The sequence below is a fragment of the Aristolochia californica genome, unplaced genomic scaffold, assembly GCF_029961685.1.
Source record: "Aristolochia californica isolate CCGP_79_NKW_82.1479 unplaced genomic scaffold, dmAriCali1.0.hap1 SCAF_5, whole genome shotgun sequence".
Taxonomy (NCBI): Eukaryota; Viridiplantae; Streptophyta; class Magnoliopsida; order Piperales; family Aristolochiaceae; genus Aristolochia; species Aristolochia californica.
In genome coordinates this window covers 43,991,473-44,007,380 of record NW_027182214.1, presented here as the reverse complement: position 1 = coordinate 44,007,380, position 15,908 = coordinate 43,991,473, and the positions used below count along the sequence as shown (strand labels likewise).

Sequence of the window (15,908 nt, the reverse complement as noted above, 5' to 3'; positions counted from 1 at the left end):
ATAAAATGAAGTCCAAATAGATTCTGGTCAACATTAGACCCCGCTCCCACTGGTTGAAAGTTTAAGGTTTTTTGTTTTCTCATTGCCACTTTTCTACTAGTGCAACGTTTCAAATGTTGACTCACATGTGTAGTCACTCCACTACTAATAACACTCAAATTGATTTTACAATGAACACAGTGAGCCTTTTTTGTACCATTAAGTGATACTTCTTTGAATTCCAACCACACATGAGACTTTTTTTGTCTTTTTGTAGTATGGGTAGAGTCACCTTCATCCTCATTTATGGTAAATTTATCTGGGCCCACTTCTATGACAGAGGGTAGTGACTCTGGTGGAGTTGAGTTACTATTTATGGCCACACTAGAACTAGTGTTAATTATTGATGTCAATTGAGGAGGTGTCGACATTTTTTCTTCTACAAAAAAAAACAAAATTACAAATTAAAAACATAAAGAAAAGAAAACTATCCAAACAACAAAGATCCTACACATAATTTAAGATACTTGTCTATTCTTAGAGGAAGGTACGTGACGTTGTGACAATTGGGAACGACCATTGTCTTTCAATGCAGCGGGGTCTCTTTGAGCCTTTAGCTTTGCACCCAATAGTTTCCAGTCTAATATACCGATCCTTTTTATATATATAAATTTAAAAACTTCTAAGAGAAGGAAATAAGCACACCAACATTCTCTTCTAATATTTTGAAGAAATTCAACCTCAATACTAAGAAATTAATGATAAAAATGAAAAAAAATCAACAGTTACGAAAACAGAAAGTGTGTTCGCCATTCAGGGATATCTCCAAAAGCCTTTCCAAGAATGAAGGAGCACTGCTGAAACGATGCGAGAGTTAGAAATTTTGAAGGGTTTGGTCGGCGACGAAAAAAAATAGAACATTAAATAAAAAATTTACCTCCTGTCGGACAGTCACTTTTGTCTCGTCAGCGATGAAGAATTTCAGATGAAGAAATCGAAGAGGAAGGATAAAAATCGATTGAAAAAAAGAGAGATAATTTACATCCGTTTGTATCTAACGTATCAATTCAACGAAATATTGGGTCTAAAAATAAAAATTTTGTACTGTATTCCGAAATTTTCTGATCTAATATGTATGATGAATACATGCTTAGTAGACTTGTTACTAGTCTAACATAACAGAATTGGGTTGAGTTCCATATGCATAATTTTTGTTTTTGTTTTGGTGAACAACAATTTAATTATTATGGTTGTTTTATGGACCACAATATTATATTTAGGAATAGGAAGAGTTCCATAGGAATAAGAAAAAGACACATGAAGAAAGAACATGCTCTGATCACACCAGATAGTTTTTTTTTTACAATTTTGCAGTTAGGACATGATTTTTGTCTACACAATTGCTTCAAAGAGCATGTTATCGTAATTTTAATTCTCTCAAGTTATTGAAAAAAAAAAATAGAACCAAGTCACAATAGAAGCTGCAGAAAAAAGATAAAGACTAATCATTGCATTTTGGATAAAAAAGTCCACTACCAGATAAAATATAATTAATATGGACACAATCTATATGAACAGAGATCAATATAAGTAGTGAACTAGCAAAAGTAGATGTGCACTATACATTGAAAATGTTGATAATCCACATATTGTGACTAGAAGAAGGGCTTTGAGACTTTGTCCACTGGAAAATCGTATAGGATACCAAATGTAGGACAACATATGAATGACGACTGTACATAATGCAATGTCGAGCAAAGGATGAATGATCTTTTTCAGCTTAAACAGATTCTTAAGAGATAACAGAAGTTTTATGCATTTAAAACCAATACCGCTGATAGCAATATAGGTGGAAATTGGAAGGTCAAAGTTTATGCATGTGAGTAATAAGATAATAATCAACTACATGGTTTGATAAATTCTCTTCATGCTTAAAAAAACCACATGATAGAAAACGGATACGAGATAAACTTATTGATTGAGGAAAAAAAGTTAAAAAATGATTAAAATGATGTATTTAACTTTATCTGAAACATATACAACAAACCCCAGAGTCTTGTCCACCAAAGGCTAACTAGACTTATAGAAGATAAAAATGAAAAAAAAATCAACACCGAAATCGCAGATGAAGAAAACGTACAGAAGATAAAAATGAAAAAAAAATCAACACTTACCGAAATTGAGAGTGTTCGCCGTTCGGGGATATCTCCAAAACCTTTCCAAGAATGAAAGATCACTGCTGAAACGAAGTGAGAGTTAGAGATTTTGTAGGGTTAGGTCGACGACACAAAAAAAAATAAAAATAAAATAAAAATCTTACCTCCCGTCGGACCATGGCTTTTGTTTGTCGGCGAGGAAGAACTTCAGATGAAGAAAATAGAAGAGGAAGAAATCGCAGAGGAAGACGAAAAAATCGAAGTCTTTGACAAAGATTGAGGAATCAGAGAGGGAGAGGGAGAACAAAGGATTTGAAGACCAAAATCCCCCGTTTCCCATGAATACCCGCCGACGGACAGTGATTTCCGCGAGAAAATCATGCTGAAATGACATGGAAATGGCAGGAAATGGCAGAGAAGTATGGGTTTCCTAGGCGGCAGGACGGAAGGGAAGAGATGGGACTCTCTTTCCCAAAAAATTTCCTAACTCCTCCCGATTCCTGAATCGCCGCTCGTTAAATTAACGAGCCGGTTCGCGAGTCGACGAGCCGAACCTGGCTCTGCTCGAGCTTGGCTCGTTAATCTAAACGAACCTATTTCTGATCTCGAGCGGCTCGAGCTCGATATATAACGAATCGAACCGAGCCGGCATCGAGCCAAACTCGAGCGGCTCGCGAGCTAGCTCGGTTCGTAGCCACCCCTAGATGCCACTAAAAATTACTTGCTTTGTTCTACTCAATAAGTGGTGTCTTATAGGAAATGTTAAATTACCTTTTCAAAGCGGCTTAGATTAAAAGTACTCTCTACAGTCTTTTATTCAGTGGGGTTGTACATTGGTGTGGTTAAAATTGGGAGAGAATATCATCCATATGTGACTTGTTAAATGTAACAGATGTTTGTACTCTAGCACCACTTTTAATTATAATTTGAATGGTTATCCTATAACCATAGAGGATGCTTATGTATGTCTAATGAATACAAAGATAAAGACATTTAGAATTATAGGGAGAAACTAAGTTAAAATATTGGATTCTTGTGATCATACATCCAAAATCTTAATCCTTAATGGACAAATTTGATAAATAATTAATAAATTAAATTATTTACAAATGAGGTTGAATATTCACATGTCAGATTTGGTCTAAAATTTTAAGATTCAATATAATGCATTTTAATTTTTGGATCACATCAATTTGCATTAGGTTTCTTTGTGGTACTTCTAATTAAATACTGGTAGATATTTTATACGATTGATTTTTTTTAATCAAAACAAACATATTAACTTCATTAATTTGTAGATTTAATCGAGTTCTACATATCAAGTGTAATTTATGCTTTAGTTTATAAAGGGTAATTTTTAAATATAAGCCTTATTAAATACTTTATTTCCAAAAGTGACTGCCTAAATATCGTAATTTCATATATGACCAAATTATAAATACAACAAATAGATTTAGTGATATTCAGGCTTAAACAAGTAATTATATTTTTTGAAAAAGAAGAGGTTATTCTCCTTTTCCCCCTCTATCTGTTGTATTTCCAAACTCACCATAGTTTCAACTTCTTTTTTATTCAGAACTCATTATAGTTGGGGTTTGAGTCATTTTATATTTATTTCATAACTCATTGTAATTGGGGTTGGACTCCTTTTTCTCTTCCTCTGTGTTATTGGAGGGCTTGACTCTACTATATGGATTTGAATCCTTTTTTAAAAATATTTGAAGTCACTTTCTTTTCTACTAAAATTTCACTTATAGGCCAATGTTAAGTGGCTTAGTTTGGTATCATCAAATTTTAGGTATTTAGAGGAATCTTATGCCTCATTTTAACACTACAAGGCAACATGTAGGTGATGTGCTATGTCATTCGCTTAGGTGTCACCCTCTAATTTGATTTTGATGGTGGCCCTGTATGATTGACTTCATGTTAATCATTGATTGTGTTCTAATTATCTTAATAATTAACCTAGATTGACCAAAACTTAGACTTTACCATGTTGACTATTGACAAAATTTCTCTGTTTTAACCGTCAAGAGTTTCAACTTTGATAGTAGTAAATTGATAGCCAAATTTTTCCAATCTTGATCATTGATCAATTATCACGATTTTGATCATGGATCTGGGTTTCAGTTTTGGTAATTAAAATTTTATTTATACAAATGTAAAAGGGTATTTTGGTTCACTTTGATAAAAATGATAAAATGGCTCAAAATCACAAGTCCAGAAGTCTATTGGGGTTTTGAAAAACTTGAAGCCAAAGAATCTAACGAAAGCCTGTCATCAATCTGTTGATTAGAAGAAATGCAATGTAGGCCTAACTCTGTCATACTTCGTCGTATATGACAAAAAAAATTCTTTTACATATTTCTTTTATCGACTCTTTCAAATACCATTTACCAAATAATTAAAATGAGTTAATTGACCTCACTAAAATCCAAAGAACTCATTAATGTAATGTTCATATCTAAAAACTTGTTGGTCTCAAGATCTCCATTGAGATAATTTTGATAATTATGAAGACTCAAACCACTAATTATATGTACAATGTTGTGCAGCTCAAAAAACCCTTAAAGGAAACTCTCGATAGCATATCCATTCGAGTGGCAAGAGAATTTCAGAACGACCCCATACATCAAAATGGAATAAACAACGTTGAGAAACAACCAACTAGCACTGTTTACCAAACAAGAGGAAGAAGAATCATTTCTATAAGAAAAGGAAGGAGGCCAATCAAGAAAAGTAAAATAGGTAAAAGAATACGACCATATGAAGTGTTAAATGCTGAAGGATTCAAGCTCATGCACATAAGTCAAGCACACCAGTGAAAAAGATAAACCTTGAAGTGAAAAGACAAAAAGAGTCAAACATATGGTAAAAAGAAGCAAAACGAGTTGACACCTATGGAAGGATTCAAGCCCTTGTCATGAGATAGAGAGTAAAAGATTTGTGTACAGAGAAGTAGAAAGTTTGAAAGAAGAAGAGTAGAGCCCATTGGGAGGTGTATAAGCCATTGCGAGGAGTAGAACCTTCTGGGAGGTATAAAATCCAATGGGAGGTGTAGAACCCAATGAGAGTTATAAAACCCATTGAAAAGTGTATAACCCATTGGGAGGTGTAGAATTGACAAGGAGGATTCAAACCTATTTGAGCAAGAGTTCAGACCCATGGGAGGGTTCAACCCATTATATGTGGAAAACAAAAAATAAAAGGATTCAAATGCACCCAAGAGAAAGTTTTGGAATAAAAAAGGAGTGAACCCCTATTGGGTGTAGAAGCAAGAGGAGTCGAACCCAAGACACATGATTTGAACCCATGCTATAGAAATCAAAATTTTAGAATGTCAGAGGTACATTTAGAGGGTTGTAGGTCTCCAAATTTTGTAAGTGACCTGCCAACATGTTTAACAGTACAAAAAATTATTACTTAATTTGTTTAGAAAATTTTGACATAGTTTTCACCTATTTGTGTAAATACAAAAAATAACCTTATCGATTCATAACAACTAATTTTTTGAACATTGGAGAGCCTTCTATCTAAGGCAAACTCGCTCCATATGATTTTTTCTCTTGGGCAAAGTATTTTTCAAGCCTCTTAACCTTCACACACCATTTGAAGAGATTTTTTCCATTCCCAAATGTTGAAGAGCAAGTACGAAAAAGTCTTACATGACTCTCATAGCAAAAAGTCTCACATAACCATAATTAATATTATGGAGTCTTACAAGAGTCTCACAGGAGGAGGTCTCATGGAAGAGTCTTAATAAAAGATGTTTTAGTTATGCTAGTCTTCTATTTTATATTCAATTGTTTAATTATTTTTAGGCTTATCTTTTAGTGTTTAACTATGAGTGTAACTAGGACAAATGTAGTTTAATTGTAATTGGATTCTACTTGTTTCTTCTATTATAAATAGAAGCTCATTCTATTCAAATTAAAACAAGTCAGTGAAGTATTTATTTTTTCAAAAAATTCAACATGGTATCAGAGTGGGTTCTATGAGTTGATTTGGTCAACCCAAGAAGATAATGTAATCATTTTCTAATATATCATCTCTAGTAGTTTAGGTTCGTATTCTACAAAAAAAAAATTCTTGTCTCAATACCCATTGTTTCCTTGGCATTCAAACATCTATAATCTAATTTTCATATTAAAAATTATATATTCAAAAAATATATTTGTCAACTTTTGAAAGAAAAACTAATTTTGATAATCAAAGTTTTCCATAAAGAGAAATCAATATTTGAAGTAACAAAGGTCAAGCTGCAAGAGAGGTTAGAGCAGCTGTAGAAAACTTCAAATTTTAAGGCATTTTATACCATAAAAATGAAACTTTATATGGATAATTATAGTTAAAAGAAAGATATATAAATCTATTTTCTAACCTATCAAACCAATTTTCAATCTATTTTTTTTGAGGGATATATCAATCTTTGAAGAGTCAATGGTCATGTTGGCCAAAGAAGAAAGAGTATTTATTTGGCATGAGTACAAAGTCTGAAATCTATCAGATTGTTTCTCTCAAAATAAGTACATTTTATGAAGAAATGTTGTACCTTAATAAAAGATATCAAAGTCTAGTTTTAAAAGGATTAACTTTCATGTCAATCTAATCTATATGGAAGTAGTTATTCTTATTGAAGTTGGAAATGGTCATGTTACATAACAAAACAAATCAAGTGATCATTACAGATTCAAGAACAAAGCTTTTTATGTCAAATTGGGTATCAAATTAAAGCTCTTTGAGTATAATTTTTTTGAAAAACAAATCATTTGTGATTTTGAGCTAAGTTTTGAGAGATACCAATATCAAAAGTACCAAAAGTTAGTTCTACTAAAAATATATCCTTTTCCTTTTTAACTCCTATTATTTGTCCATGCATTGACATGAATTGAGTTTTATTTTCTCCTAGAATCCTACTTTGTTAGCCAAATTTCTCTTCTCACTAGAGAATTTTGGTTAGAATTAGTCACTCAATGATGTGCTCGTTCAAGGTATGCAATATCCTACATTGATGTTGTTTTCAAGTTTTGCATTTTTGTTACTTGGTTGTGTGTATTCCACATCGTCAACTCCGAAAAATTGTAGCCACCCCAAAAAGTTACACATGGTTAAATTTATTAAGTTCTACAGTTATATTTTCCCTTAGTCTTTCACGAAATAAAGGTCACATTCTATATTCGTTTAGAAGTATGAGTGTTGCATAGTCACCACCTTCTAGTTAAAGTTTTTTTCCTCTAGTATTTCTTCAATTAATCATCTTGTATTTTCAGCACTTTAGGTCAATGCCTAGACCCACTACCTAAAAGTATAGGAGCATGCCCATTATTTAGCTTGAATCAAGTTTTTTTTTCTTCACCCAAGAGGTAATTTGTGTTTGATCTAGCCTTAAAAAGTGAGTTTGTCTCTTTATTGTGCCCTAAAATTGGGCTGGTTTTTTGGGATTTAAAATTGAGCATAGTGTGTTTTAGACTATGGCCATTTTAACTGGTGTATGGAGTTTTATCGTATGACTATGAGTATTTTCTTCTCCTATATTTTGATTTTTTCAAGTTGGATTTTTATCCCCAACTTGGAGAGGAGTAGAAGAAGTAAAAGAAAGATATATATTATTCCACATCTTGTGGTAATTTTTTGGTGAGTACAATATTCAAGAAAAGGGGAGAACAAAAGATGAAGATTTTACATCTATGCAAATACTTTTAGGCAATGAAGATTGAAGACCAAAAACCCATTACATTACAAGTTGTAGTTTTAAACTCCACCTTAAGGGGGAGTGTTAAAGAGCAATATGGAAGACTTTTACATAACTCTCACAGTAAGAAATATCACATAACCAAAATTAATATGGTGGAGTCTTACAAGAGTAGGAGGAAGTCTCGTAGGACAATCTTAGTTAAAAGTGTTTTAGTTATATTAGTCTTCTATTTATATTCGATTGTTAAATTATTCTAGGACTTATCTTTTAGTGTTTAACTTTGGGTGTAACTGGGACAATGGAAGTTTAATTGTAATTAGATTCTACTTAATTCCTCTATTAGAAATAGAGGCTAATTGTACTCAAATTACAACAAGTTAGTGAAGTATTTCTCTTTTCAAGATATTCAACATCAACCTCTTAAGGAAATCAAAATCGATAGTTCTCGCCATTGAGCTAAGTATTCCAACACATGTTCGTTCAAATCTTAAATGAACAATTAAATATTTGTATGGTGAATATGTCCCTAGTGGTTTTGAATCAAACTTGATTTAAAAATTGTATTTTAAGTGTTTGTGTGATTGATTTCCGTTTGAAATAAAACTTCCTTGATCTTTTACTTTAAAATTGTTTCATATACACAAGTATTTTAATTTGGTGGGTCATTTGAAAGGAGTTTTACGAAACACTGAAATTTGTAGATAAGAATTCAAATTCAAGTATTTACATGCTCAAACTTTGAGATAGACTGATTGTGCTTTGTCGAGTACACGAACTAGAACAATAGCACTTTGAAATCATTTATTAAGGTTGAGATTACTACTTATGGGCTGTACTTTGAAATCAAATATATATTGAGTTATTTTATGTGTATTCCACAATTCAAAAAACCAATCCAAGATTTACATTGAGCTAGCTCTATTTTTAAATCAATCATTATGGGCTGGTTTAAGCTGATAAATATATAGGTAGTACTTAGGATTGGTATACCTATTTTTTTTCTTTTTCATTGTCAAATCAGTCTATTGAGGTACTTCACATTGGGCTACATTGTAAGCAAGTACTCTTTGCAATTTGTGTCAAGCCTTGAGTAGGAAAGATCGATTACACTCCAAAGAATTTGAGAGAAGCTATTGTGGTTGAGTTGTAAGGGTTGGTAAATCCGTATGTAGATCTACGCTTATGTAGTCTATTGAGTTACTGAAAAATCCCTTTGTGGGTCTAGGCTAGTGTGCCTAGTTAGCTGTTATAATCTACGTAAAGGTGTTATATTATAAAATAGTTATGGTGGTCAATTGAATGGTGTAAGTCCCTATGTTGTAATTGGCCTTAGAGGCTATTTGATGTAGGTGTCATAGGGCAACCCAAACTTAGTAGAACTTTAAGGTGCTAAAAACATCTTGAGGAGTGTAGTAATTTGTATAAGGAATGTGAACCACCTAAAAATTCTGTGTACTTTATTAATGATCATTTTATCTTGTTCTTGGATCATGATGCACAAACATAAATTATACAATAAACTTTACACGTTTGAATCAATTGAAAGAACAAATACACACATATGGATTATGCAAAAAGAGTTAAATTATAAGAAAAAGTTAACAAACGTATTCAACCTCCACTAGATTTGTTCCTTACTGGATTTTACAAAATTTATTACTAAAACTTTATTTCCAATAAATTGTTATCTACTATATACTAAATACCCTAGATACATAAATTAAAAATAAAACATTCTATTTAAAGATAATTTATGATTGTACCTCTTCTCAAATGAAAGTTTTTATATTTTATTTAAACATAAATCACATTATCATTTATAGTTACATATAATAAAAAATTAATACTAAATATTAGTTAGAGGGAAGTAGGTAAAGGATATAATTAGTCATTACTAGGAAGATATGATAAATTTGTCTAATAGAATTTATAGATATCAAACTTTTTTGTTGATTTTTTAAGATATTTAAATAAGGACTTTTTTAGTGTTAGTGGACTCAATTAAGGAAGGGTGTAAACAAAATAGTTGTCAATTAGTGGGTTTTAATGAAATGGAATTCATTTAATCAGTTTTTTTTGTATATGTGCAAATTTTATTAAAATGGTGTTTTAGATCTTTTTTCTTAAACTGATTTTCATAAATTTCTAAAAACCAAATACCATGTTTTTGTAAAGAATATCTAGTACTAATAAATTAATAGTAAGATCTTGAGTTTATTAGTTGGAAAATAGTTTCTTAATTAATTAATCATTTTAGGACAGGCTTTAGACCCAACTTTATATGGAATGAAAGAAAGTGCTCGTGTATGAGACCTCCATATAAACAATCCACTCCAAAGACATCCTACACTTGAGGGTGTGGTTCCATATAGATTATGAATACTAAGACTTTTAAGTTTTTTTCGATTGAAAAAGAAGTTTCATAATTAGGTATATTATTTTGGGATTGGTTATAAGCCCAACTTCCTAGTTTTCACAATTTTTACATCTTAATACTTAAATAAGACATTACCACATAACTGAATACCATGGTTCAGATAAATTTTCCATTTCAACTCTCGAGTAACACTACAACATAAGCTGCACTTCATCACACATCACAGACCATACCCAACACACCACTCCACCCCATCAAAATACCATGTTTCACACTTAAAAAAAAAAATTCACACTTAAAAACAAGACATTAACGTAGCTGGACCAACTCTCCAATTGTCAAATAGGGACAGGATCAATCAACAGAGAGGTGACGATTTTTTCAGTCTTCTCTGTGGGGAAAGTATACCCATCTCCATGTAGGTAATACACCTCCATGACACGCGACATATTTGCCACAAGAGTGGTGAGACTCCACGGAAGGGGAGATGGTTCAAGGCTCGCTTGGGTAATGTCCTTCCAGGCTATCGCTACCCTCTCTCGAAGTTTAACACAGGCTTCCTCTTCCGACACGCCCTTCTCTATCGCATAAAATTGGACTACTGAGGGGACGTGATCTCTCTTTCTCTCAAACTAGAAACATCAAAGTCACAACATAAAAGAGTGCTTAATTAACCGAATGGAGAGATAGAGTAAAATATTGTTAAAAAAGAATGTTTTAGAAGGAATTAATGGAGGTTACCTGGTACGATTCGAGGTCGTCAATTATCCTGCATATGAGTCCAGTGTTCGTGACGAGCTTTGGTTCACTTAAGAGCCAATCGAACACCTGTTTGGTTGCGATTGCCTCCAAATCGAGGAAGAAAAGAGTGATAAGCAAAGGGTGAGTTGACGTGATAGAGGTAACTGAGAGACATTCCTCTACCCCCGGAGAGTACCCGTTGTTGTGCCATCCTGATTCTTTAAAATAGGCTCTAGATAAAGATTTCACCTGGAACACAAACCAATTTTGAAGCATCAAACTACTGTGAGAGTAGAGGTTAGCAAAAGTTGGCCAATTTTTTCATGAAGATACTGGGATGAAAAATCATACAGCTTCCTTCAAGTAGTGGACTCGATCGGATCTCCCTCTGAGAGCCAGTTCTTCCTCGATTCCTTTTACACAATTAAACAGTCCCAAAATTGCTACCTTCATGTACTCTGGAAGCCTGTTGATGCCCAGCATGTCCCACCTACGGATTCAGAAACACTTGATTGTAGATTAACAGAACCTTTGGAATATCATATCGATTAGGCTCAGGGAAGTGTTTGTTGGGTCATCTCTCTACCTTTGGATTACATCAGTGAATGGTTGGAGCTCCTCAAAAGTAGCGTAAGTGTCGTAGATGTCATCAATCATGGATACAATGGCAAGTATCTTTGTGGTTAAAATTCTGCTTCTTGAGTATGAAGGCTCAGCATTTACGCCCAAGGGCCACAAATAAGCCTCCACCATGCGATCTTTGGCAAAGTGAAGCTTTCTTGCCAGGTCTAAGTCCTTCCACCACCTGCGTCAAATGAGGCCATGATGCATGTGACACTTTGGAGGTGATTAAGAACCCTAGGTCTTTTTTCCAATAAAACTAATGGGGAATGTTAATTAATCAAATATACCAAGGAGAAATGGACTCGGTATGTGGACTACCATGTGTCGATGGATTTTCTTAATCAAATCCCACCAAACATTTGACACATTCTGAGGCGATTAAGAATCCCAGAGCCTTTTCTCATAAAAGCTAACTATGAGGGTCATTTATTAATCACGTATTGAAAAGAGCACCAATTTAAAAATCTTGCGACAGAGAACATTCTTAGCATAAAATGCAGAAAATGTTTGGAAAGACACGCTCTGGCTTACGAAACTGGAAAGTAATGATGAGAGGCTTCCATATGGGCTGTGGATAGAGAAAATCCCGGTGGTCTGCAGTATCCAACGTACCTGGAGAGTTCACTGAGCTCCGTCCGTTGCAATGCTTGCAAGAGATTGAAATCTAACTTGGCCAGCTCCAATATTAGTTCATTACAGTCATCAGATTCCTGGTAGAACGAGATGTAGTCCCTCGCCTCTACCCTCGGCACCCTCTTTAACAAGGGCAACTCGAGTGCATGATCAACCCTCTTTGAAAGAACAGAATCAAGTTTGGGCATGGTCGCCCTGAGCTGCTCCCGAGAGAAAACAACAGCTTCGTCCAATATACTTTCGCCTCTCATGCTGAAAAACGATGCTTCATACAAGCTTAAGAGGCCCTTTACGTTGGTTGACAGGTTAGAGTCGAAGCTGCCGTAATTGGTTTTGAACTTGTTAAATATATCTGTTTCATCGTGGAAAAACTTTTGAGCACTCGTCAAACAAACAGAAAGCGATGTCATCCCTAACGACTTTTCCTCCTCCTCTGAAATGTTTAAGAACAAATTGCACCCCTAACAGGAAACATATAATAAAAAAAAGCGAGAAGAAGGGTGTTACCAGCCGGCACGTTATAGCCATGTTGTCTGAGTAGTCTGAAGCAGAGTGCAACAAGATGGAGGTCATCTTGTTGGACGATTTCTGCGTAAGAATCATGTATTCGACGCATCGCAGCTTCAATTTCATCGTCGAAGTGATACGTCAGTCCTAGTAGCTGAAGTGTGTCGATCAAACCCATTTCATGGACGTCAGATCCCTTAGCATCACGTAGCATCATCTTCACACTTCCCTTGAGCTCGTTAACCCTCTTTGCCCATTTGTCCAACACCTGCATGCAACAGTTTAACACAACAGTAGAAGAGAGAGTTCCTATTCTAAAAGAAGTTAAAGAAAAGTAACAAGAGTCGTGTATGAAGAGCGACTCACCGTCTGGTCTACAGAGTGGTTCAGGAAGTAGTCACCCCAGATACTGGGAGGGAAATCTGCGGACCTTCGTATCATTTCATCCTTTCTATTCACCACCGTCGAGTGGGAATTAACTGAAGAAAGAGGCCATGAGAGACTCATGGTATTGGAGAAGGAATAGGAGCAGGGAGGCTGTTGCAAGCTAGCGAGTGGAAGTGGATGGTTGAAGCTTTCACTATTCCATATATTTATAGGTAACATTTCAAGTTAAACCCAACAGCATCCGAGCATCTTTTTCAGCCTTTCACAACCTTACAGTGATGGTATCTCTTGCATCACTAATACGTCCTCTCCCTGGCTCTCTCCAACTTGTATTACTAAAATGTAAAGCTAAACCAATACAGCTCTCATCGAGCATGCAGAATCTGCTAAAGAATCAAGCAGTATCATTCGCCGCAAGCATGATCATGAACGTCCTTAAAAATATAAACTAAAAAATCTGCATTAATCGGTGAACGAGGACTTGGTCTGTTAATTATGGTTGCCATAAGCTGTTTTCATGATAGCGTTTTTCAGGTAGGAACAAGTTACTAGGGCGAGGACCAGTTTTGTCCTCGATCATTATAAACGTAATTTGAAGAAACAAAACTTAATTTTTTGTTTGAAAATTATGACTCTTTATAGTTGATGTAGAAGAGCAAGAAGTGTGTAGACATGGAGGAAAATAGAGTCTATGAACATGAACTCGCCCAGAGAGTGGTGAAGCACAAGATGTGCATACAAGACAAATTTTTGAGAAGAGTCCTTCAACAACGATAAACTTGGAAAGGAGAATTGAGACCTATCGAGGAAACCGTAGTCTCTGTGGAATACCAAGTCAGCATATAGAACTTGTTCTGATACCATTTTAAAATTTTGTGGAAGAAATAATTCATTGATGGGTTGTAATTGAGTACATTGTTCTCTATGTATAATAGAGAGAGAGAGAGTACACACAATCAAAGTTAAATTAAACTATCCTACTCCCTGTTACACCCAAAATAAAACTCCTAATAGAACTCAAACACTCTTTGTAAAACTTCTTCCCTAGAGACCAAAGGTTAAGATTATGTTGGAAAAAGGTCTCATGATCCCTTTGGATGTCCTAATTTTGATGATAACAAACCTAGCGAATTAATCATGGTATTCAAGTGTAACTTGTGTAGCAAAAGGTGGAATTTTTTAAATCTAGGGTAAAAGGAGTTGACCCATGCAAATCAGCTGAGCACTTCAGTGAGAAAATGGAAGATCTAAAACGTAGAGGTAGAAAGGAGTCAAACTAATGTATAGGTGTCGATCCTTTCTCCTAGAAAATTGAAGAACTTAAGTTAAAAGGAGTCGACCTAAAAAATGGTAAGTTGTGAATTTACAAGTACTCAACCCATTCAATAGGAAGACTGAAGTGTTTAAGTGCAGGTATTAGTTATAAGGAGTAGATCACACATAAAAGGAGTTTACCCTTTTACAAAATTAGATACTTGAAACTAGTAGAGATTAAAATAGAACAAGAATCAACAGCAGAGATCAATCAAGGACGAACAGTTGAAGCTTCTTCTCAATATGAGAATTAAAATAGAGTTCACAAAGTTGTTCGAGAAAGATGGCTATTGGAACAACCAGAACATGTTAGACCAAGAGAAAATCAAGTTCTTTAATGATGGTTGGATCTCTGATTTTGAAATTTGAGTAGTCCTGAAGGAGTTTTGGTGGAGTTGGAATTTTGACTAATTCAGAGTTTTATAAACTCACTGAAGATGAGCAAGAAGAGTTGAGTGTAAAGTAGGAAAGAAGCTACCAAACCAACTCCAAATAGGATACCTATATCACTCCAAAAAGCTAGGAAAAAGGGAGAAATTGCTTCAATCTCATCAGTGTAGTAGTTGCAAATCTTGAGAAAAATGAATCTCATAAGAAACCAACCAATGCCATGACAGCCAACAAAAATTTTAGGAAACAAATAACCATGACATAGAATACTAACATCGAAATAATTATAAAACTAAGAAGGGGACACTATAAAATCAGAATACTAACAAGAGAACATTGTAATAATAATACAAAAAAGGTAATTAAACTAAACTAATAGAGAGATGATGGATAAGTAGACAAAAAATAGGATTTTGAGCAAGATATGTAGCACTTACTTTGTCACATGATAATGTAAGTGGCTTGGAAGAGAAAATAGAAAGGTCTTTAGGTAAAAGTTGAAGCCATGCAACTTCAACACAAGTGGAAGCCATGGCTCCATATTCAGCTTCAGTGGTTGAGCGAGAGATCGGTAGGTTGCTTTTTAGCAAACTATGAGATAAGGTTAGGGCCAAGAAATATTTCATACCCGCCTATTGAGTGTCTTGTTAAGTGACGACCTCCACAGTTGGCATGAGAAAATGCAAGTAGATCAAGGGAGAGAGGTTTTTAAAAAAACTAGAGAATGGTCAAATTTACCCTTGAGATATCTAAGTATATGTTTAACTAAAGTAAATGAAATTCTATAGGAGCAGGCATATATTGGGCCACTAAGTTAATGGAGTATTAAATGTTTGGTCGAGTGAGAGCAAGATATTGTTGTGCACTTACAAAGCTGCCATAGTGGATAAAGTGAACTTTGAAAATCAAATTTGGTAAGTGTGAGTGGAGTGGAGATCGATGTGCATGAAGACAAACCAGCCTTTGCAAGATATCTTGTTGATATTATTTTTGGGATAGGAAAATTTTGGAAGGAGTTCGATAATCTTGTATTCCCAAAAATATATCAAAGCATAACTAAAAATGTGTGATGAGGTGTGTGTTGAAAGGTGGTCATGAGTTCATA

At 34.4% G+C, this 15,908-nt stretch overlaps 1 protein-coding gene across 1 annotated transcript; it reads right to left on the bottom strand.

Moving 5' to 3' along the window:
• Window positions 1–10,545: 10,545 nt before the first annotated feature.
• On the bottom strand, window positions 10,546–13,219 carry LOC137965416 (terpene synthase 1-like). The gene is made up of 7 exons (XM_068811703.1): window positions 13,079–13,219; window positions 12,713–12,980; window positions 12,185–12,557; window positions 11,535–11,753; window positions 11,300–11,438; window positions 10,949–11,197; window positions 10,546–10,839 (listed from the first exon to the last, which is right to left on the bottom strand). Exons 1-7 carry the CDS (start codon window positions 13,217–13,219, stop codon window positions 10,546–10,548), a joined length of 1,683 nt encoding a protein of 560 aa, XP_068667804.1.
• Between the last annotated feature and the right edge of the window lie 2,689 nt (window positions 13,220–15,908).

Bases quoted from the DNA above. Each gene is read 5' to 3' on its own strand.
- LOC137965416 (XM_068811703.1), bottom strand. From the start codon at position 13,219: ATGAGTCTCTCATGGCCTCTTTCTTCAGTTAATTCCCACTCGACGGTG. The intron at 12,558-12,712 runs GTAACACCCTTC...ACGATGAAACAG, and splicing joins TGGCTATAACGTGCCGGCTG to ATATATTTAACAAGTTCAAA. The intron at 11,198-11,299 runs GTATGATTTTTC...TTTGTGTTCCAG, and splicing joins TCCACTACTTGAAGGAAGCT to GTGAAATCTTTATCTAGAGC.